This window comes from Jaculus jaculus, chromosome X (genome assembly GCF_020740685.1).
Source record: "Jaculus jaculus isolate mJacJac1 chromosome X, mJacJac1.mat.Y.cur, whole genome shotgun sequence".
NCBI lineage: Eukaryota > Metazoa > Chordata > Mammalia > Rodentia > Dipodidae > Jaculus > Jaculus jaculus.
This window is the reverse complement of record NC_059125.1, coordinates 77654344-77675940: the sequence shown is the minus strand read 5'-3', so window position 1 is coordinate 77675940 and position 21597 is coordinate 77654344. Positions and strand designations below refer to the sequence as shown.

At 34.8% G+C, this 21597-nt stretch overlaps 1 protein-coding gene across 1 annotated transcript in view; it reads right to left on the bottom strand.

Annotated features, from left to right (window-relative positions):
• The window catches only part of Klhl4 (kelch like family member 4), an 80913-nt gene that overhangs the window by 11795 nt on the left and 47521 nt on the right, over nucleotides 1-21597 (bottom strand). The window contains exons 6-9 of the mRNA XM_004669605.2: nucleotides 19724-19910; nucleotides 14963-15187; nucleotides 12719-12881; nucleotides 10356-10568 (exon numbers count right to left, since the gene is read on the bottom strand). Coding sequence (XP_004669662.2) covers nucleotides 10356-10568; nucleotides 12719-12881; nucleotides 14963-15187; nucleotides 19724-19910 — 788 coding nt within the window. The remainder of the gene's footprint in view (nucleotides 1-10355; nucleotides 10569-12718; nucleotides 12882-14962; nucleotides 15188-19723; nucleotides 19911-21597) is intronic.

Here is a 21597-nt window from a genome sequence, read left to right as displayed (position 1 = left end):
AGAATGCAACAAAAATGCATGAAATTAGAAGAATCATTAGGACTTCCTTTCAAAACCTATACTACAAAAAATTGAATAATGTGGAAGAAATGGATGAATTCATAGACACATATCTCCTACCAAAAATAAACTCAAAGCAGATTAATCTCCTAAACAAACTTATCACATTATCACATCCATGACGATGGAACAGATAATAAAAAAAAAAACTTCCTCAAAAACAAGTCAAGAAACAGACAGTTTCTCAGCTGAATTCTATGAAACCTTCATGGAAGAAGTGAAACCATTTTTTCTCAAACTTTTCTGCATAATCAGAGACCAGGGGATCATCTATGACTCCTTTTATGGAGCTAGCATCATCTAATACCAGAACCAGACAAAGATGCAGCAAGGAAAGAAAACTATAGACCTATATTCCTAATGAAATTAGATGTAAAAATCCTGAACAAAATCCTTGCAAACCAAATTCAACAACACATCAAAAGAATTATCCGGGCTGGAGAGATGGCTTAGCGGTTAAGCGCTTGCCTGTGAAGCCCAAGGACCCCGGTTCGAGGCTCGGTTCCCCAGGTCCCACGTTAGCCAGATGCACAAGGGGGCGCACGCGTCTGGAGTTCGTTTGCAGAGGCTGGAAGCCCTGGCACGCCCATTCTCTCTCTCTCCCTCTATCTGTCTTTCTCTCTGTGTCTGTCGCTCTCAAATAAATAAATAAATAAAATTTAAAAAAAAAAAAAAAGAATTATCCATTACTATGTTGAAGAGCAGAGGTGAGAGTGGGCACCCCTGTCTTGATTCTGATATTAACAGGAATTCCTTCAGTCTCTCCCCATTAAATATTATTTGGGCTTTAGGATTTGTTTGTTTGTTTGTTTTTGTTTTTCGAGGTAGGATTGCACTCTAATCCAGGCTGACCTGGAATTCAGTATGTAGTCTCAGGGTAGCCTCGATCTCATGGTGATCCCCCTACTTTTGCCTCCCAATGCTGAGATTAAAGGTGTGTGTGACCACACCCAGTTTATGATCTTTATATATAGCCTTTGTTATGTTGAACTATAGACTGTCCATGCCTATTCTCTCCATTGTTTTGATCATGAAGTAATGTTGTATTTTGCCAAAGGCCTTTTCAGCATCTATTGTGATGATCATGTGGTTTTTTCTGTTTAGCTTATTTATGTGGTGTATTACATGGACAGATTTTCATATGTTGAACCATCCCTGTGTTATTGGGATGAAACCTACTTGATCCAGGTGGATAATATCTTTGATGTGTTGTTGAATTTGGTTTGTGAGGATTTTGTTCAGGATCTTTGCATCTAAATTCATCAGGGAAATAGACCTGTAGTTTTCTTTTCTTGTGGTATCTCTGCCTGGTTTTTGTATTAGGGTGATACTAGATTCATAGAAAGAGTTGGGGAGCTTTCCCTGTTCTCTGATTGTGTGACACATTTGAGAAAAATTGGTTTCAATTCTTTCATGAAGGTTTTATAAAATTCAGTTGAGAAGCCATCTGGTCCTGGACTCTTCTTTATAGGAAGGTTTTTGATTACCCTTTCAATCTCAGTGTTTGTGAAAGATTTGTTTAAGAGATTAATCTGCTCTGAGTTTAACTTTGGTGGGTGGTACAGGAAATCATCCATTCCATTCATATTAGCCAATTTTGTTTTGAAGTAATTCATGATGATTCTCCCCATTTCACTTATGCTTATTGTGTTCTCTCATTTTTCATTTATAATTTTGGTTATTTGAAGCATTTATTTTTTTCACTTGATCAAGTTGGCCAGGGGTTTATCAACCTTGCTTATTTTTTTTTTCAAATAACCAGCTCTTTGTTTCATCAAATTTCTTAATTTTTTCTTGGTTTCCAATTAATTAATTTCTGCTCTGATATTAATTATTTCTCCCATCTGTGACTTTTTGGGTTGGATATTTCTTATAGTGGTACACAGCCACAGTAGATTACCAAGTGCTCTTGATTTGGCTAATGGATCCACTCAGTAGAATGGAACCCATACCTGGAATGGGGAAACAAGTCAGAACCATATCCAAAAATGAGCCTGCTCTCCAATATCATGCTCCCACCAATAGTGGGCTACAAGAGGGGCTACACTTATTAAATTCTCTCTAAAATAAGAATGGGTATCAATGTACCTTGCACTGACCTCACTCTCCATTGGAGAATTTGCTTCTTTTTTTCAGATTGATGCTGAACCTGAGGAGAGAATCAGTCCAATGTGCCCCACCATGGCACCAGTTGAAGCCATAGAGTTAGCGGAGTAATGAGCAAAGTTGCTTTCTCAGTAAACCTAGTACCAGCACAAGGGTGAAGGAGAAAGTCACAGAGAACATTGAAATCCTACAAAATCAGATATCCAGAGACACAGAGACCCCCAAGACCTTCTGTCACTGAAATAGACCTAAAATGAACCCAACATGGCTCAGAGAAATTTGTGGAAGGGGGGCAGAAAGGTTGTTAGAGTCATAAGTGGGGTCATTATGCACAGAGACATTGCCTCTCCCCCATAACTGACAGCCACCCCTACAAGGCAACACCCGCAATCTGAAGGGGTGATAACGGGGAGAAGGCTAACAATGTAGTACCATGGCTGTATACACACTGTATACATAACTAAAAACAAAATCGTTATCCACTTGATCAAGTAGGCTTCATGCCAGGGATGCAAGGATTGTTCAACATACACAAATTGGTAAATGTAATATACTACATAAATAAACTTAACCACAAGAACCACATGATCATCTCCATTAATGAAGGAAGGCCTTTGACAAAATACAACACCACTTTATGATCAAAACACTGGTAAGAATAGGTATGGATAGTTTATATTTTAACACAGTAAAGGCTATATATAAAACACCCAAAGCCTGAAAAATAATTAATGGGGAAAGTCTTAAGGAATTCCCACCTAGAATGGGAACAAGACAGGGGTGCTCACTTTCACCACTGTTCTTCACTTTAGTACTAGAAGTACTAGCCCAAGCAATAAGACAGGAGAAAGAAATAAAAGAGATTCAAATTGAAAAGGAAGAAGTCAAGTTATCCCTATTTACCAATGACATGATCCCATACATAAGTGACACAAATGTCTTTATCTCACAACTTCTAAAGGTGATTAACAGCATGTGGCAGGATATAAAATCATTGAACAAAAATCAGTAGGTTTTCTATAAGCAAAGGACAAATATACAGAACAAAAGAAAACATAAAAAGAAATTCAAGAAAGAAATTGAGGAGGACTTGGGTAAATGGAACGACTTCCCATGCTCTTGCATAGGTAGAATTAATATTATGAAAATTGCAATTCTACCAAAAGCAATATATAGATTTAATGCAATATCAATAAAATACCAGCATAATTCTTTATAGAGACTGAGAAAATAACCTAAAATTCCATATGGAATGGCAGCAGGCCTTGGATATGCAAACATATATTCAACATCAACAGAAAAAAAAAAAAAAACACCACAGAAGGTATCACCATTTTCAATCTAAAGCTATATTACAAGGCCATAGTGATAAAAAGAGAATGGGGCCAGGTGTGGTGGTGCACACCTTTAATCCCAAGGTAAGAGGATCACTGAGAGTTCAAGGCCACTCTGAGAATACAGAGTGAATTCCAGGTCATCCTGGTCTACAGTGAGACCCTACCTTGTAAAACCAAAAAAAAAAAAAAATAAAATAAAAAAAAAAAAAAAAATAAAAACCAAAAAAAACAAAAAACCCAGCATGGTAGTAGAATAAAAACAGAAACATAGACCAGTGGAAGAAAATTGATGATCCAGACCTTAGATAATTAACTACAGCTGCTTGATCTTTGACAAAGGTGCCAATAATGTAGACAGGAGGAAAGACAGCATCTTCAACAAATGGTATTGAACAAATTGGATGACCATATGTAGAAAAGTTAAATTAGACCTAATCATTTCTCTATACACCAAAATAAAGTCCAAATGGATGAAATACCTCAATATAAGACCTGGAAATCTTCAAATACTAAAAGAAAACATAGGCCACACTCTTCACAATATTTGATTGGGTAAAGACTTCCTGAACAAAACCTAAGTATCACAGGAAATTAAACAAGCACTCAACTAATGGTGTCTAATGAAGCTAAAAAGCTTTTGCACAGACAAATATAACATAAGCAGAGCCAGTAGATTATCCACTGAATGGGAGAAAATCTTTGCCAGCTATACCACGGACAGAAGTCTAGTATCTAGAATCTACAAAGAACTCAAAAAAACTAAACAATAAAAAATGAAGCAACCCACTCCACAATAGGGCAGAAAACTGAATAGGTAGTTCCTAGAGGAAGAATTACAAATAGCTAACTCACACTTAGTAAAATGTTCAACATCACTAACTGTAAGCTTCAAGAGTGACCAAGACCATGAAGAGCACTCTGAGGCAAAGATGGAAGTTTATATTTGGGGAGAAAACACGAGCTTTCAGGACTTACTCTGTAGAGTGGAGCAGTCAGCTTGTGGTTACAGATAGTGGGCTTTATAGGCTCTTTAGTTGGGGGAAGGTGAGGAAGGGAAGGAATATTTTTTTTGTTGGGGCAGTAAATCTCTGTTCTTTACATTAACCGTAAGGTGAGATCAGAAGTGACCCGGTAAGAGACAAGGGGGCAGTAAATCTAGACTTGGAGACTTGTTAGGCAGGGGAGGAGTAATGGCTGGGCAATTTCTTGAGGAATGTGGATTCCTCACTTCTCTCTCACCCTCCTGCTGTCCTTGGTGACTCCATTTTATTCTGACTTAACAACTAACCATTAGGGAAATGCAAATTAAAACAAATACAAGATTCCACCTCACCCCAGTAAGGATAGCAAACATTAAAAAAAAATCAAATAGAAACAAATGTTGGCAAGGCTGTGGAGAAATAAGAACATTTATTCAGTGTTGGTGGGAGTGTAAGCTGGTACAACCACTATGGAAACCAATATGGAGACTCCTGCAAAGGGTGAATATACAGTTACCAACAGACCCTGTTATTCCATTAGAGGGAATTTATCTAGAACTTGGAAACAAGTCACAATCATATCCAGATCATGATTCTGCTTTCCATTGTCAAGCTCCCATTAACCTTTGGCTATAAGAGGTTCTATACTCTTTAAATTCTTTCTAAATTAACAATGGTTATCCCATTTAACTGGTGCTGACTTCATTCTCCGTTGGAGAATCTTCTTCTCTTTTTCAGATGGGAGCAGAACCTGAGGAGATAAACAACCCGGTGCACTTCACCCTGGCCCCAGCTGAAACCACAGAGGGACTGGGCAAATGAGCTAGAGTGCTGTTTTCTCAATGAACCTGATAGCAGCACAAGGGTGAGTGAGATAGACACCAAGGACACTCAGCACCTGTTAAATGAGAGGCCCAGAGTCCATCATTGAAGTGCACTTGAAGTGTACCTAACATGACTCAGGGAATTTTGCAGAAGAAGGGGTGAAAAAATTGTTAGAGCCACAAACAGACATTGCAATTGCCTAAAACTGCTGTTCCCACAATGTATGACCCACAATCTCCATGAGGTTGACCTGCATCCCCACAGGGGTGGGCCTCTTTGGAAAAGAGGCAAGGATGAGGGAAAGGATGCTGCCAACAATGTGTTTTTACATACTATGTTCATATCTAATAAAAGTTAATTAAAAGAAAACAAGCTCCATTTGAAATAAAAGTCTCTGGAAAGTGTCTCTGTAATACACCAAACATCTGATAAGACATTAAAATAAATACTAGAATAGATGCATTTTCTAGAGAAATATATTTTCTCTAACATTTCTTTTTTTAAATTTGTATTTAATTATTTGAGAGAGAAAGAGAGAGAGAGAGAGAGAGAGAGAGAGAGAAGTGGACAGAAAGAGAAGGAGAGTGGGCATGCTAAGGACTATAGCCACTGTAAACAAACTCCAGACCCATGAGCCACCTTGTGTATCTGGCTTATGTGGGGCCTAGGGATTCGAAGCCAGGTCATTTGGCTTTGAAGGCAAGTGCCTTAACTGCTAGTCATCTCTCTAGCTCTTATTCTCTTTTTTGTCATTTTATTTATTACTTAGGCAGCATAAAGAGTTTAGGTATCAGAGCATCTTCAAGTTAACACAGGTTGTTTGAGTTGATTCTCTTCTCCTTCATCTCCCCATTCCTTTAGCCTCCTTTCTGTTTACAGATCAAATGTGTACTTTTGCCTTTCCCTGCCCCCATCCTGGTTATCTCTTATTGTAAAATTACCTTGATTTGTTTTTTTTTTTCTTCTATTCATGACCAAGATATGATTTCTACATCTACTATTTTTATTCACATCATTATTGGGATTTATGACATCAGCACTTAAGCAAAAGAGAAAAACAAAGAAATCTTCAATAAATGGAAAGATATTTCTTATTTATGGATTTTAGGACTTAATAAGATTTCAGGGTTATACAATGTCAGGTACAGATCAAATACATATCATAACCCCAGGTATTATTTTTGTAGAATTATAAACATCCACAATAATTCCATATGGAATACTAAGGTACTCAGAATAGCTGAAAAAAAGAAATTTGGAAATTTTAAACATCCTAATCACTTAAAACAAAATAGTGTTTTTCTATCATAATGATGTAAAGATCACTGAAACAGAATAAAGGACCTTAAGCAAAACCTCACATACTGAGTTTTTACAATGGTGCCAAGAACCCTTAATGAGTACAGGAGACTGTTTTCAAACAATACTGAAAGACCAGAGATTCACTTAGAAAAGGCATAGTTAGATCTCTACAGATAATAAACTTAAATAGACTAACGACTCAAATGTTTGGTCAGAAGACATTAAACTAAAGCCAACCCAGATGAAAAGCTTCATAAAAATGCATCTGGAAATCATTTATTAGACATGACATTGAAAGCAAAGTCAACCAAGATGAGTACAGATTTAATGAGATTTTTATCAAAAGTAAATCATTTAGCATGTCAAAAGGTATTAAAATATAATGAACAAGCAATCCACAAATTGGAAGAAATTATTTACAAATTATGTATCTGACATGAGATTAGCTTCAAGAATATTTTAAGACTCAAATAAATATACTTACACCTTTACGTTAAAATATGCAGCGGAAATTCATTTGCAACAGCAAAAGGGCCTGACACATACATATTCAAATCCATACTATGAATATCATAGTGTAAATGTATGGCCCCAAAGACTCAGGTGTCTTATTAAAAATGAGGATGCAACTTCAGACCTAGCAGGCAGATACCTGCTACAGAGAGGTGTGTCACTGGGGACTGATCTGATTGTCTGGCCCAAAGGTATGGAAAAAGCAGATTGAGTTCTGGTGGTTTGTACTCTCTGCTTGTTGGTGTTTGCTTGTTGCAGTTGTTTCTCTTTGCTTGGGTATATGGAATTAAGCTTCTTCCACCAGAAATTCCCTAGGAATTGTAAAATTAAATAAATCCCTTCCACAAAAAAATATGTAGAAATATGTAGAGAATTTACATAGACATTCCTCAAATGAAGGTACCCAAATGGCTGGTAATAGTAGATAAGATTCTGACCATTCATAATATTATGGAAATGCAAATCATAATCACAGACACCTTCATATCTATTAGGATTGTTATTATTCTCAAAAAAAGAAAAATACCTATGGAGAATATCTGCAACCCTACTGAGGTGGGCCTTCAGCAAAATGGGGCAGGAGAGGGGGAAATGATGGCACTAACACATGATGTGTCCATACAAAGTAAGGATATCCATTTCTTTGTGTTTGTTTTGGCTTTTATGATTTAGGGTCTCACTCTAGCCCAGGCTGACCTGGAATTCACTAAAAAGCCACAGGGTGGCCTTGAACTCACAGCAATTGATCCTCCTACCTCTGCCTCCCAAGTGCTTGGATTAAAGGCATGCAACACCATGCCTAGCTCAAATTATATTCTTAATTAAAAGAAAATAAAATAACAAATGTTAGCAAGGATTACAAAAATTGATTCCTTTTATGTTTTCTATTTTGGTGAAAATAAAATGAAAACATAATAGATACTATGGAAAGCTATGTTGGCTCCTCAAAAAATTAAAATTAGAAGTATATATTATCCATCCATCTCACTTCTGGATATATATTCAAAAGAATGGAAGACAGGTTGTCAAACATTATGTTTATACTAGCCTTATTCACAGTAGCCATGCAGAAGCAATACAGTATAGTTCACTGAAGGACAGATAAATAAAATGTATATACAAAATGTATATCTATTTCTCCTTAACAGAAAAGCAATTATCACAGATCAGATATTCCCTGTATGAAAATATTAGCTCTCTTTTTTGTTTATTTTTGTTAATTATAATTCAACAATATGCTTCCTGGGTAAAAAAAAAGATCATTATTTTCTTGTAGTCATTACATTAAAAAAAAAAAAAAAACAGCAGGGCTGGAGAATGGCTTAGCCTTTACTTTATTTGCCTGCAAGGCCAAAGGACCCACATTTGATTCCCTAGGACCCGTTTTAGCCAGATACACAAGGGGACACGCTTGTCTGGAGCTCGTTTGCAGTGACTGGAAGCCCTGGTGATCCCATTCTCTCACTCTTTCTCCCTCTTTCTCTGTCAAAAAAATAAATTAATTAAAATAAAATATTAAAAATGTTTTATTATTTATTTACTTGAGAGAGATAAAGAAAGAGGGACAGAGAGAGAGAGCAAGAGAGGGAGAGAGAGAATGAGAATGAATTGGCAGGCCAAGTCCTCCAGCAGATGCAAACAAATTCCACACAAATTAATCACCTTGTGCATCTGGCTTATGTGGGTCCTGGGGAACCTGTGTCCTTTGGCTTTTCAGTCAAGCATCTTAGCTGTCTAGCCATGCCTCCAGCCCAAAGGAGTTTATTTTTGTTTAACTCAAGATAAACCATATGTATAATAAAAGATATTTTGAATTTTTTGCTTATTTTGATTTATTTATTTGAGAGCGACAGAGAGAAAAAGGTAGAGAGAGAGAGAGAGAGAAAGAGAGAGAGAGAGAGAGAGAGAATGGGCACGCTAGGGTCTCCAACTACTGCAAATGAGCTCTAGACGCATGCGCCGCCTTGTGGCTTATGTGGGTACTGGGGAATCAAACCTCGAAACCCAGGTCCTTAGGCTTCATAGCAAGCACCTAACTGCTAAGCCATCTCTCCAGTACATAAAACAACATTTGTAGAATAAAAATAATCCCAAAGTATCTATCTTGGTATTTTAGACCATAATACCATGTGGTCTTTATTATTACTTTGAACTGAACTTTTGAGTTATATTTATGAACAAAGCAACTGTTCTCATCTAAAAAGTGTTCCTTTTTTTACATAAATGGTTGTAGTAGTGCTTTTTGTTACATAAGAAATTCCTCATGGCTCAGGGAAATTTTGCTGAAGAGGGGGTGGAAAGAATGTCAGAGCCACATATTGGGTCATGATATGCAGAGACATTTATCGTACCAATAACTGTGGGCTAACTCCACAATACACGACCCATATACCTCAACAAGGAGGGGCCCATGGGAAGGGGGTAGGTCACGAATGAGCCTAATAATGGTACCAAACTGCCTGTACTTGCAGAATAGAAAACTAATTTAAAAAAAAAAAAAGAAATTTCTTTCAACTTTTGTATACCTTCAAAATAGAAATTCTATCTATTCCTGAATGTTTCTTAAGGACATTGTCACTATTTTCTGTGTTTGATAAACTTAATGGATATAAATTTGTCATTTTGTGATAAGTTAATATTAGTTCAACTATTTTGCATATATTTACATTTTAGCCATCTTGAAAAGGAATATGGACAATATAACATAGCCATATGACCCTATTGTAACCAACATATCACAATGTTTATCTGAAAGAATTTCTCCTCCTCAAAGAACTGATCTCCTTTGGGAAAGTGAATATTTATTGCAATGGAGTCATTGTTCAGGAAATTGTCAACAATATTTTTGGAAATTCTGTCTGTATTTTATCATAATAAATATTTTATCCATTTGAGGATTGAGTTGAGTTTATAAACAGTATATTTAATTGATTTTAGTTTGGTGAGTTGATTGATACACTATGTCATAAGATGTCCTTAATTTTCATCCTGTCATCATCATTAATTTATATTTTGACTATAAAACATTAGGTCATCAGGTTTAATCAAGTTTTACACTACATATAAATCCTTAAGAATGATTCCAAATTATTTTGTATCCGAGAGTAAGTGCACAATTTTACAGAACTATTTTACTTAAACGGCTAATTATTAATTTCTGATAGTTTTCCATTTCTGAATAAGATAAATAACCAAATAATAACATACAGATAAATAAATAAAAACAGTTTACCTTTCCACACAGTCAGAAAGCCTGGAGCAGTGGTTAGGAGCAGGAGCATCATGGCCCCCTATTACATACAAATATCCATTGTGTGTTGCAACTCCCACACCTCCACGCCTTTTGGACATTGGAGCACACAGGCTCCATTTGTTAGTGTGTGGGTCAAAATATTCCATTGATTTGAGGCAGGAACTTCCATCACGTCCACCAATAGCATATAACCTAGAAAAATATATAGAATTACATGTGTGTGTGTGTGTGTGTGTGTGTGTGTGTGTGTGCACAACACAAAATTAATGCACAGAAAAGAGAATTAAAATAATTTATATTTATTTTATTTCTGAGGATGCATTGTACACCCTCACTATTTTACATCATATAGATGGGGTTTATGAGTGGATGGTTATCTGAGGTATCTACTAAGATCTTGCTTATTTCAACCCCTCCCCCACTTGGCATGTGTCAAATTTTATTACAGCGTCCTTTGGGAAATTATGAGTAGAAAAAGGCGGGATGTTTTCAGTGATAAAGACCAAATGCCTTGCAATTTTAGGTGGGTTCCACTGCTTCGCCTCAGCATCTCTATAATATACTAAGTTTTTATTATGCAAATAACAAGTAATGTGAAATAATCTAGAAACTGAATTTTTTCCACAGTGTAGAAATTAACCAAGTTCCTTTATCACTTTAAGATGTCAATTCTTTCAATAAGCAATGTTTAATCTAATTTAATCCTGCAACATTCTTTTTTGCTTACTCCAGTGTTTATTTCTTTACTTAGTCCACTTACTTCACTGGTTGTGTCAAACATGATTTTATTTTATAATTTATTGACACTTTTATATGCATAAATGGTGTATTTTGATCACATTCACCTCCTGTTTACTACTGTTGTCATCTATCCTCTCTGACTGAACATCTTCCTCCCAAGTTGTCTCTTTCCTTTATTGATTTCTTTCCTTTGATGACCTACTGAATCTAATTAGGGTAGCCTGAATGAGTATGAGTGTGGGGCTACTTAACAGATCATGGTCATCTTACCAGTGGTTATACTACGGAATAAAATGCCCCCCTTTCCCCAGCAACCATTAGCTACAAACACCTCCTCAGGAAGGAGTAGTGAACACATGATCCCCTCCACTATTCATGTCAGAATGTTGATAGGTCCAATCTTGTGCAGGTCTTGTGCAGGTAAGGGACGCTACTACCAGCTCATGAAAGCAATGACTATGTCATATTTTTTTTTTGTTTTTTATTTATTTATTTGAGAGCGACAGACAGAGAGAGAAAGAGGCAGAGAGAGAGAGAATGGGCGCGCCAGGGCCTCCAGCCACTGAAAACGAACTCCAGACACGTGCGCCACCTTGTGCATCTGGCTAACGTGGGACCTGGGGAACCGAGCCTCGAACTGGGGTCCTTAGGCTTCACAGGCAAGCGCTTAACCGCTAAGCCATTTCTCCAGCCCACTATGTCATATTTTAAAGACAGCATGCAATGGCACTCCTCACCTTCCTCTGTCTCTTACAGTCTTTTAGCCCTCTCTTCTTCAGTGTTCCCTGAGCCTTGGAAGGCATTTTATAAATTACATTTAGTGCTAAGCACTCAGCATTTATTAAATAATATGTTTATAACAGCCCTTCATGCTGAGTTGTGAACAATGGGAACTCAAAAACACAAAGTTAAATGAAGTCTCTCGACATTGTACCACCCTATTATCTGACATTCTTATTATGCAAGCTCTCCAATATGCCTTATAATAATCATGTATAAATACAAGCTTTTGAAACAAATAATATCATCAGGTTTAGTTTATTAGATAACTCTTACAGGGAATTACAGTAAATTTTCAGGAAGGTAAAATAGGTAGGATTTGATAGTGGGAACACTAAAATGAGATATTACTGAACAAAAGCTTTCCATGTTTGTGAATATAGACAAAAGTTTTAGTAATCAAGAGTAAACAGTGGTGGAAAATCCAATACATGAAAATCCAAAGGGTAATCTTGGAAGTGATCACCTACAAAAATACATTTTAGTACTATGTGCATACTCAATTCCTAGGGATCTTGTTAAAACACAGATTTTAAGTTGGTCTGTAGTGGAGCTAAGATGATACATTGCCAAAAGTGTCCCCAAGAATATTTATTTTGATGGCTCTAGGACAACACTTTTAATAGTAAGTGCCTGGAGAATATGGAATAAATAATGTATATTAGATGAAAAAAATCTGTCATAATAAATAACCAAAGATTTGTATAACTTCTAACAAGGGAGTAATAATTAGTTGGATTTTTTTTTCCTTTGGATAATCATCACACAGAAGTTCTTAACTACATGATCTGGAAGCAAAGAGCATTTGTGTTTCAACTTACTTATTATTTAATGCAACAACTCCAACTGTGCTTCTAGGAGTTGACATACTGGCCACATAATTCCACTGGCGTCCCTCAGGGTCCCATCTTTCTACGGTATTTAGGTAACTCCATCCATCATGACCTCCAACAGCATACATTGGTCCTTCAAGTGTGGCTACACCTAAAGGGTAAAAATTGTATGAGGGCTCAACTAGGTATGTCTGATGCAACACAAGTTAACTGCAAACAATGGGCTGCTTGAACATTTATAGTCTCTTTCTTAAGTAGTTTTCCATATATTTGAACCATATACATTCTGATACGAGCCTAAATATAATAATGACCTAGGAAATTTTCAGCTACAATTATGCATTATAGAATTGTATTATTGCTGCATTACTAGAGTCAACAGAAGTAGCAGAATGTTTTACTAGGTACACAAGAAAATGGGAAGCTATATTTTTTTCTGGCATAATTTAAGGACTGTTCTGTCTCTCTCTCTCACACACACACACACAGACACACACACACACACACACACACACACACACACACACACATACTTTTTGAGGTAGGGCTTCACTCTAGCTCAGGCTGATGTGGAATTCACTATGTAGTTTCAAGGTGATCTCGAACTCACGGTGATCCTTCTACCTCTGCCTCCCAAGTGTTGGGATTAAAGGTGTGCACCACCATGCCTGGCTGCTGTTTTAATTTATTACATTTATTTGAGAAGAGAGAGAGAAAGAAAGAGGAAGAAGGAGAGAGAATGGGCATGCCAGGGCCTTTAGCCACAGTAAATGTACTCCAGACACATTTGCCACCTTGTGCATCTGGTTTATGTGGGTCCTGGTGAATTCAACCCTGCTCCTTTGGCTTCACAGGCAAGTGTCTTAAGGGCTAAGCCATCTCTCCTGACCTCAGTACTGTTTTTAGTGCAAGGAATATATGCAACCTGATGTTTTATCTACTGTAAACCCAGATGAAGGTGGAAGGTCTTTTTAACCTTTATTTAAATATATAGAGCAAAGATATTCTTATGAGATATTTAGCTTGACATGTCCCTTTGTAGGTTTAAATTTACCCTGTTAGATACTATGAATTATCTTTTTCTGAGTATTTAACAATATTCTGAGAACAAGCTTCACCTTCCTCACTATCTTAATCAGCTTCTCAGTGTGTTTTGTAATTCTTCTCTTCTCCATCTTTATTAACATAAATTAGAATGCAGAAAAATCCTTATTTTTCTTTAGGGAGTATATACAGATACAAATATATGTATATATATATATATATATATATATATATATATATATATATATATGCATACATATGAGTGATACACATATATGTGTATATACATGTATATATATGCATATATATGAGTGATATAATTGAACTAAAAACTATATTATGTACCATTAAGCAGTAGCCATTCATCCAGAAAAAAAGGCAAAATGCCAGTCCTGGAACTGCTATATATGAATTTTAAAAACAACTATTATGGACTAAGGAGATAGTTCAGCAGTTAAGGATGCTTGCCTACACAGCCTGCTATCTGTACTTGATTTCCCAGTACCCAGGTCAAGCCAGCTGCTGTATGCATCTGGAATGTGTATACAGTGGCTATAGATTCATCTATTCAAATAAATAATTTTTAAATAAAATTATTACGTAGTCAATTCAGTTCTTCAAACATGATGACATTGAAACCACATGGAGTTTAGTATGAAAAAACTGTGCACTAACAAATAAATATTCAGAGGAGTCAGTATTCCCCACTATTCCAGACAGCCCTGTTCTTTCCAAAGAAACTATACCTTAAATTGGGATTTTTTTTCTTGACATCTTTACTTTTAACCTACGCCCTGAGACTATAGATTTGCCTCTTGTAGTAAAGTCATCATTCATCTAGGTAGAACAAGGTACTTGATCATCATCAATAGCTCACCACAATTAGAAGAGCTTGAAGAAAGTTTTCTGTAGTACTTTTAAGTTTTCCAATAATATATTTCTCCCCAAAAGTGTTAGCTTTGTGAAAAGAAATCCTGTGGAAAACTCGAAGCAGGGACACAGAATTAATGATATGGTATTATAGAACAATTAAACCTTTCCACTGGGTTTTATTATTTGCTTGAGCTTTTCAGCATTTTGTAGACATTTTGACTATGTTTTAAATACATCCCTATAAAGTTAGTTAGATTAAATTTTGAAAAACTTCAGTAAATACTTTTGATAAACTATATCACAGTAATATCTTACCTAGGCCATGCCTGTGTGTTGACATAGGAGGCATCACACCCCAGGTTTTGGTAACTGGATTAAAACATTCCACAGTATTCAGAGTTTTCAAACCATCTCTTCCTCCCACAACATAGAGTTTATTATCAACAACTGCAACTCCAAACTGAAGTCTGCGACCACTCATAGTGCCAATATGTATCCAACTGTTGGTCCTGAGGTCATATTTCTCAATTGTAGTGGTACCTGTTACAGGGATAATGAACAATGGTAAATGACAAAGATATAAAAAATTGAATTGCCATAATTCAAAATAAATATTATATCTATAATTTATAGCATATTATCAGTGAGTAGAGCTCAAATTATATTAGTTAACTTACATGGCACTAATAAGTTAAAGATAAGGCAAAGAGTGATATCTTTACTACTTCTCAATCAAAATGGGCTAAAAGAATAAATTATAAAAATGCACAAGTCTTATACCATCATAATACCATTTTAAATAAATTATCCTACTGGTGCTATTAAACCAAGTATCAAGCATTCAGACATTGTTATTTTTGATTATATTATGCAACATTTACACATTTTAAAGTTTTAGTTATTATGACCATTTGTTGTGATTCAAATGTGAAATGTTTCCCTTGTGTCTGAACAATTGGCATCCCATATGGTCAAGCCATTTAAGAAGTTGCTTTAGGAAGTGGGGCCTTGATAGAGGAGGTGGGTTACTAAGGCTAGGCCTTAAAATTTTCTAGTGTGGCCCAACTTCAGATGGAATGTGATCAGCTGGCTTGCATCATTGCCTTTCCAGCCATGACTGAGTGTATCCCTGAGGCTGCAAGCCAGAATAAACCCTTCTTGCTAGATAGTTGACCATAGCAATGGGTAAAGTAACTAATATGCCATTCATTAAACTTTTTTTGTAAATTCTTAAATACATATACAATTAACCAGAAATGAAAATTCCTTTCAAGTTGGCTTTGGATATTGTTTCACACACAAAAATCATTCCATGGAATGTAACATGAAGAATCATGACTAAAAAGATACCATTCTGAAATATTACTTCATTCATGAATTTAAAAAAAATTCCTTTTCAATTACAAAAGTACCAAGGTTACTGAAATAGTATATTTTTACTATTGTAGCAGTAAATTATTACTATCACTATAATAAAGTTTACTTTAGTAGGTGATACTTATTTCAATTCACTCATAATAGCTACTAATACTTTTAATTTAAAGCTAATTTTGTACTATAGGGAACTTTTGATAAATAACTAATAACTAGTACTACTTTTCATACTTATAGCATTTGTGGACATTTCAGGGAATTTCATCTCAGTTTCACATACAACAATAGGTTTGCATTTAACCATTTCAATTTTCCCAAGACTTCCTATTTTTTTTTATTTTTTATTTTACTTATAATAGTATTAACCACTGGGATTTACAAAGAATGCATTTTGGTTAGGAAATGAAAGGTAAAATGAACTAATTATATATAGTAATGATGCAGTAGTAGGTTAGAAAACTGTACAAAGCTGCATTAATTACACAGAATGTTGAACCTGAAAGTTGTAGATATGTAACTTATGCCTGGTAATTTTTTTCAGGCATAATATAAGATAAAAAATATTTTCTATACTATTTCTAGAGCTATCCACTACAATCATAATATTTTAACCAATAACCCTGCATCTTGAATTTTGAAAACTTTCATATCTTCCTTTCCCATACTCCCTGGTATTTCAATTAATTTAAATATAAATTCCCTCAATACTCTAGGAGGAAGATTTACATTTATTGGAAAAATCATACTTTATGGATTTTTTTCTTTAGAATTTTTTGTCTAAATCAACATTGTAACTAGAATGTTGCAAACCTGTCTCAATTCCTTTCAAAACTCCTACCCAATCTTTATTTGTCATCTTTATAAGAGTACACAAAATGTACCAAATTGAATTGCAGTATTGCTAGAAACACTACAGGCCTTGGAATTATGAATATGTGTGGCTTATTCATTTCCTTTATCCAACTTTCTAAAAGTATGTACACTAACTTTTATTTTGCCTTTTGCCATATTATCTCTCAGAACTGATTGTTTTTAATAAATATAAACATGGTTCAATAACCTAGACAAACAGGACATTGAAAGTGTTGTTTGATGATTTTCATTTTTTAAAAAAATATTCACTTCTTTGAGAGAAATAGAATGAACAAGAGAGAGAGAGAGAGAGAGAGAGAGAATAGGCATAGCAGGGCCTCTGGCCGCTGCAAACTTCAGATGCGTGTACCACCATGTGTATCTGGATTACATGAGTACGTGAAACTTGTATACTTAAGCTTCACAGCTAAGTGCCTTAACCAGTAAGCCACCTCTCTAGCCCCCATTTTCAAATTTTTACTAAGAACTTTCTATGGATTTTCTGAACATCAAAGATGAAAGTTCAAAAATAATCTAAAATAATCTTTAAGAATAACAGAAATAACACACTATAAATAAAGGCATGGGCTGGAGAGATGAGACAGTGGTTTATGCAATTGCCTGCAAAGCCTAACAACCAAGGTTTGATTCCTCAGTACTTATGTTAAGCCAGATGCACAAGAATGCATGTGCCTGGAGTTTGTTTGCAGTGGCTAGAGAATCTGGTGTGCCCCTTCTCTCCCTCTCTCTCTCAAATAAATAAAATTAAATTAAAAAATGAAACATTTTACTACTTTTCCCAGTACTCTGAAATTTCCTATAGTGCCTCTCATGATGTTTACATATAATAAAAACTCAAAAGGTCTAAGGAAGAAAACTCCACTCCCTCCCATCTTGAACTGTGGCAGTAGAGTCCAGGTATAGTAGCTTCACATTTATCTTATTTGCCCAAGCAGTTTTAGTGTTGTAGATATTTTACATTTTGAAACACATTCCCTTATGTAAGAAAAATTTAAAATTGACAGAAATAGAAATAAATATAACACACACACACACACACACACACACACACAAACATATTTCATCTTTCATGTTGTATATTAAATCTTTAAGGCTATGATAAAATAGGACCTTCATATGTGGCTCAATGGTAGGGCATTTGTCTGGCATTACTAAGACACAGGGCTTGGTCCCCAGCACTGACATACAAAAAAAAATCACAAAATATGATAAATGCAGTTATGTTTTGCATTTAGTTTATTTCATTTTAAATTTAAATAACAAGAAACTTTATAATACAGTATTATTCTTAATTATGTTCACCATAATGCACCTAGGTATGGTGTCTTATTTCTATCCCCATTGTTGTTGGCTAAATGGATTATATCCACAAAATTTTTCTTTAAATATTTATGTGTATGTTCAAATATTGTTGCTGCTCACACTTTTGGTTAAGGAACTCATCAAAATATTGAGAAGAAGTGACAAATGAGTGCTCATCACTAAATGATACATCTGTATAAAGCCTGTCAAGGCTCAGGGAACATTGCAGAAAAGGTAAGGAAATAACAAATGAGCAACAGACTGGGGGAGAATGCTTTGGAATTCAGATACAAAGTGGTGGCTTTTGCTACCTGCATAAGGCATGCATAGTAAGAGTGTCAAACTATGATTTCAAAATAGAATAAAGACTTGCTGGAAAGAACTAGGGTTTCAGTGGAGGGGTGTTAGGGAAGTGAGGTAAAAGCATAGCAGTGGGGAGGGAGTATGGTCAGGTATATTTGCATGGAAGTTGTTAATAAGATGATAAAAATTGGAATGGATCAACACTGAATTCACATGACCCCATTATTTATTATGGAAACATGTTGTCATACACAAAAGGGGAAGAGGATAAGAAGAATAATAGAATGATGAACAATGCTACATTCACGTCATAATGAAACCTACTATTTGTCTAATTAAAATACACTAAAAATATGTTGTCCTTTTTATTTTGTGCTTTTATATGTACAATTTTCCTTTGCCCTTCTACTTTTCCATCATGTTGGACTCATAGCCTCTATTCTTATAAACTTTTTTTCTCTATAAATTCCCAGTCTCAGATATTCTTATAGTAAAAGAAAAGTGTCTAAATTAAGAGGGTTCCACCTAATCAGCATATTTCCTCTGTTTTCTTCCAAATTCCACTTACAAATGTCAAAGGAAAGAGTACTTTTTCAAAAATATAAATCTTCAAATTTTTAAAATATTTTTGGTATTATATCAAATAAAATTTTATATATAGTTTAACAGTGTGTTTCTCTTTAAGTAGGTTGATGATTTATGTCTTTCACCATTAATTCCTGATTATAAAATCCTCATTTCGTTGTTTTAGCAACATGTGTTGAAAGATTGTGTGGAATTACACATGAAGAAATGGAGTCATGGCAGTCAACATTTTAATACTTTTAAATTAGTTTGAAGGACCTACCAGGTTTTGAGAGTAAGAGCTCCAGATTTCCTCTCTGTTTCTAGCAAAAATTTGGATTGACTTGCCCCTTTCTTTATAATGAACATTAGATAAGCTGTCATTAGAAGATTTTCTAGTACAAAGTAAGTATTCAGACTTAAAGTTGCTTTCCATAAAATGAAACTCCTATTATAAGTTTAACGTATTATGATACATAAAATGAGAAGAGAAATAAAGTCCTAACATCACATAATGTACCTTATTTATGAGAATCAGGTTTGGATATATTTATTTAGCAAGGGTTTAGTATAATCTTCATAAAGTAAAGACTGATAGGAATATATTCTCTTATTTTGCAAATTAAGATATTTTGAAATCAACTCATTTGGCCCTTGTACCTTTTGCAGCATCCATGCCTCCCACAGCATAAAGTGCCCCGACAGTTGATTTTCTAGGCTTTGTTCGAGGACTTTGCATCATGGGTCTTCTCTCAGGCAAGAGATGATACTTCATAGCTTCCATTAGTAGTTTCTGACACTCAAGATCCCCAGTAAACATGGAACTATTTTCAAGATCTGCAAGTAACTTAAAAGTAATGATGCATGACATATATATCAGGATTCTACCATGAGAAAGAACATATTTTATTGTATATCAAATGAAGGACTTAGAATTAAAAAGCACTTATAAGTATAATTATAGATATTATAAACATATAAATGACTATGATTATTTATATATTATAATTAATTATACTATAAGATATATAACTATGGATATTATAAATATTTATAATTATAAGTATATTTAAAATTATGAATATATTACCAAAACTAATCAAAGAAACTGCTCGTATATACTCAAAGTAAAGTATATCCTATTCTTTTGCATGCAGTTAATGCAAGCAATCCACTTTCTGGTTGACTTGGTTACTGGAGTGATCATGGAAATGGGCTCTGTTAAAATCTTGTCACTTATAGGAGATTGCATTATTGATCATCAAATCACTTCTGTTGTAGCATCCTCACTACATACTTGTTAAATGGGTTAATGTACATGTGTGACTAGTCAATACATGGCAAAAGAAGATGTTCAATCCTATTACTACCTGGTATGAAATGGGATATACTAATTAACATTGATAAAAAACATTTGTCCTGAGATGACTTGGAGAAAAGTCAACTGTGCATTTCAAATGTTTTCAATGGTCATATTGACTTCTAAGAAATTTTAGGTGAACAGTGTTACAGGATATAGAGAGGAACAGCAATTAATTTTGTAGTAATTAAATTGATAATCCCCTACCATAAAATTCTCTAAAGTTTCTTCTTAGTACTATTTAAGTTCAGCTCTCTTTCCCTTCCATTTGTAATATCTGGTGAATCAGTATTTTGACTTGCCTAATGAAACTGCAGGCATTTCATTAATTATATATGCTGTTTGAAATAGGTTTGAAACTGTATATATTTTTCTAAAGCTATCCATTATAGATCCATCCTCATTTTCTTCATATCATTCATTTATATCACATTTGGTTAGGGAAATATATTAATTTGTCTTAAAAATCCTATAAATGCCTGCCATTACTTATTACTAACATCATCAAGAAATGTTCACACAATCCACATTCTTGGAATATGGCATTCTCAGTGATAAAAGAACAAATGTTTAATGTTTAGACTGGACTTTTCCCTTCATTCCAATAAAGAGAAATTTAAATTAATCATATTGCTTAAATGTCAAATAGATTCAAGAGAATATTAAGAACTTCTGATCTATGAACGCATCTCTAATTTTTGTATGTTTACAATAATTTGCTGTATTTGTTTAAATATATATTCCTAGCCCTGATCCTTAGACATTGCTTCCACGAGGCTGTCTGGTCCATTGAATTAACAATATACTCAGAATAGCAATATTATTGTATTACATAGGCATTCTCAGAACAATATGTCTTTTGCAAGATTTCTTATGTATTTTGTGTTATTTATTTGAGAGAGAGAGACAGAGAGAAAGAGAATGGGTGTACACCAGGGTCTCTAGCTGCTGCAAAAAACTCCAGATACATGCATCACCTTGTGCATCTGGATTTTGTGGGTCCTGGGGAATTGAACCTGAGTTCATTGGCTTTAAAAGCTAGTTCTCTTACCACTAAGTCATATCTGTAGCCCACATTTGTAGTTTTCATGGGATTTAATTAGTAGTTAAAACTTATCAGAATATTTGAGAGACAGAAAAAGCAATTCTAATGGGAATGTTTATAGCTATGAGT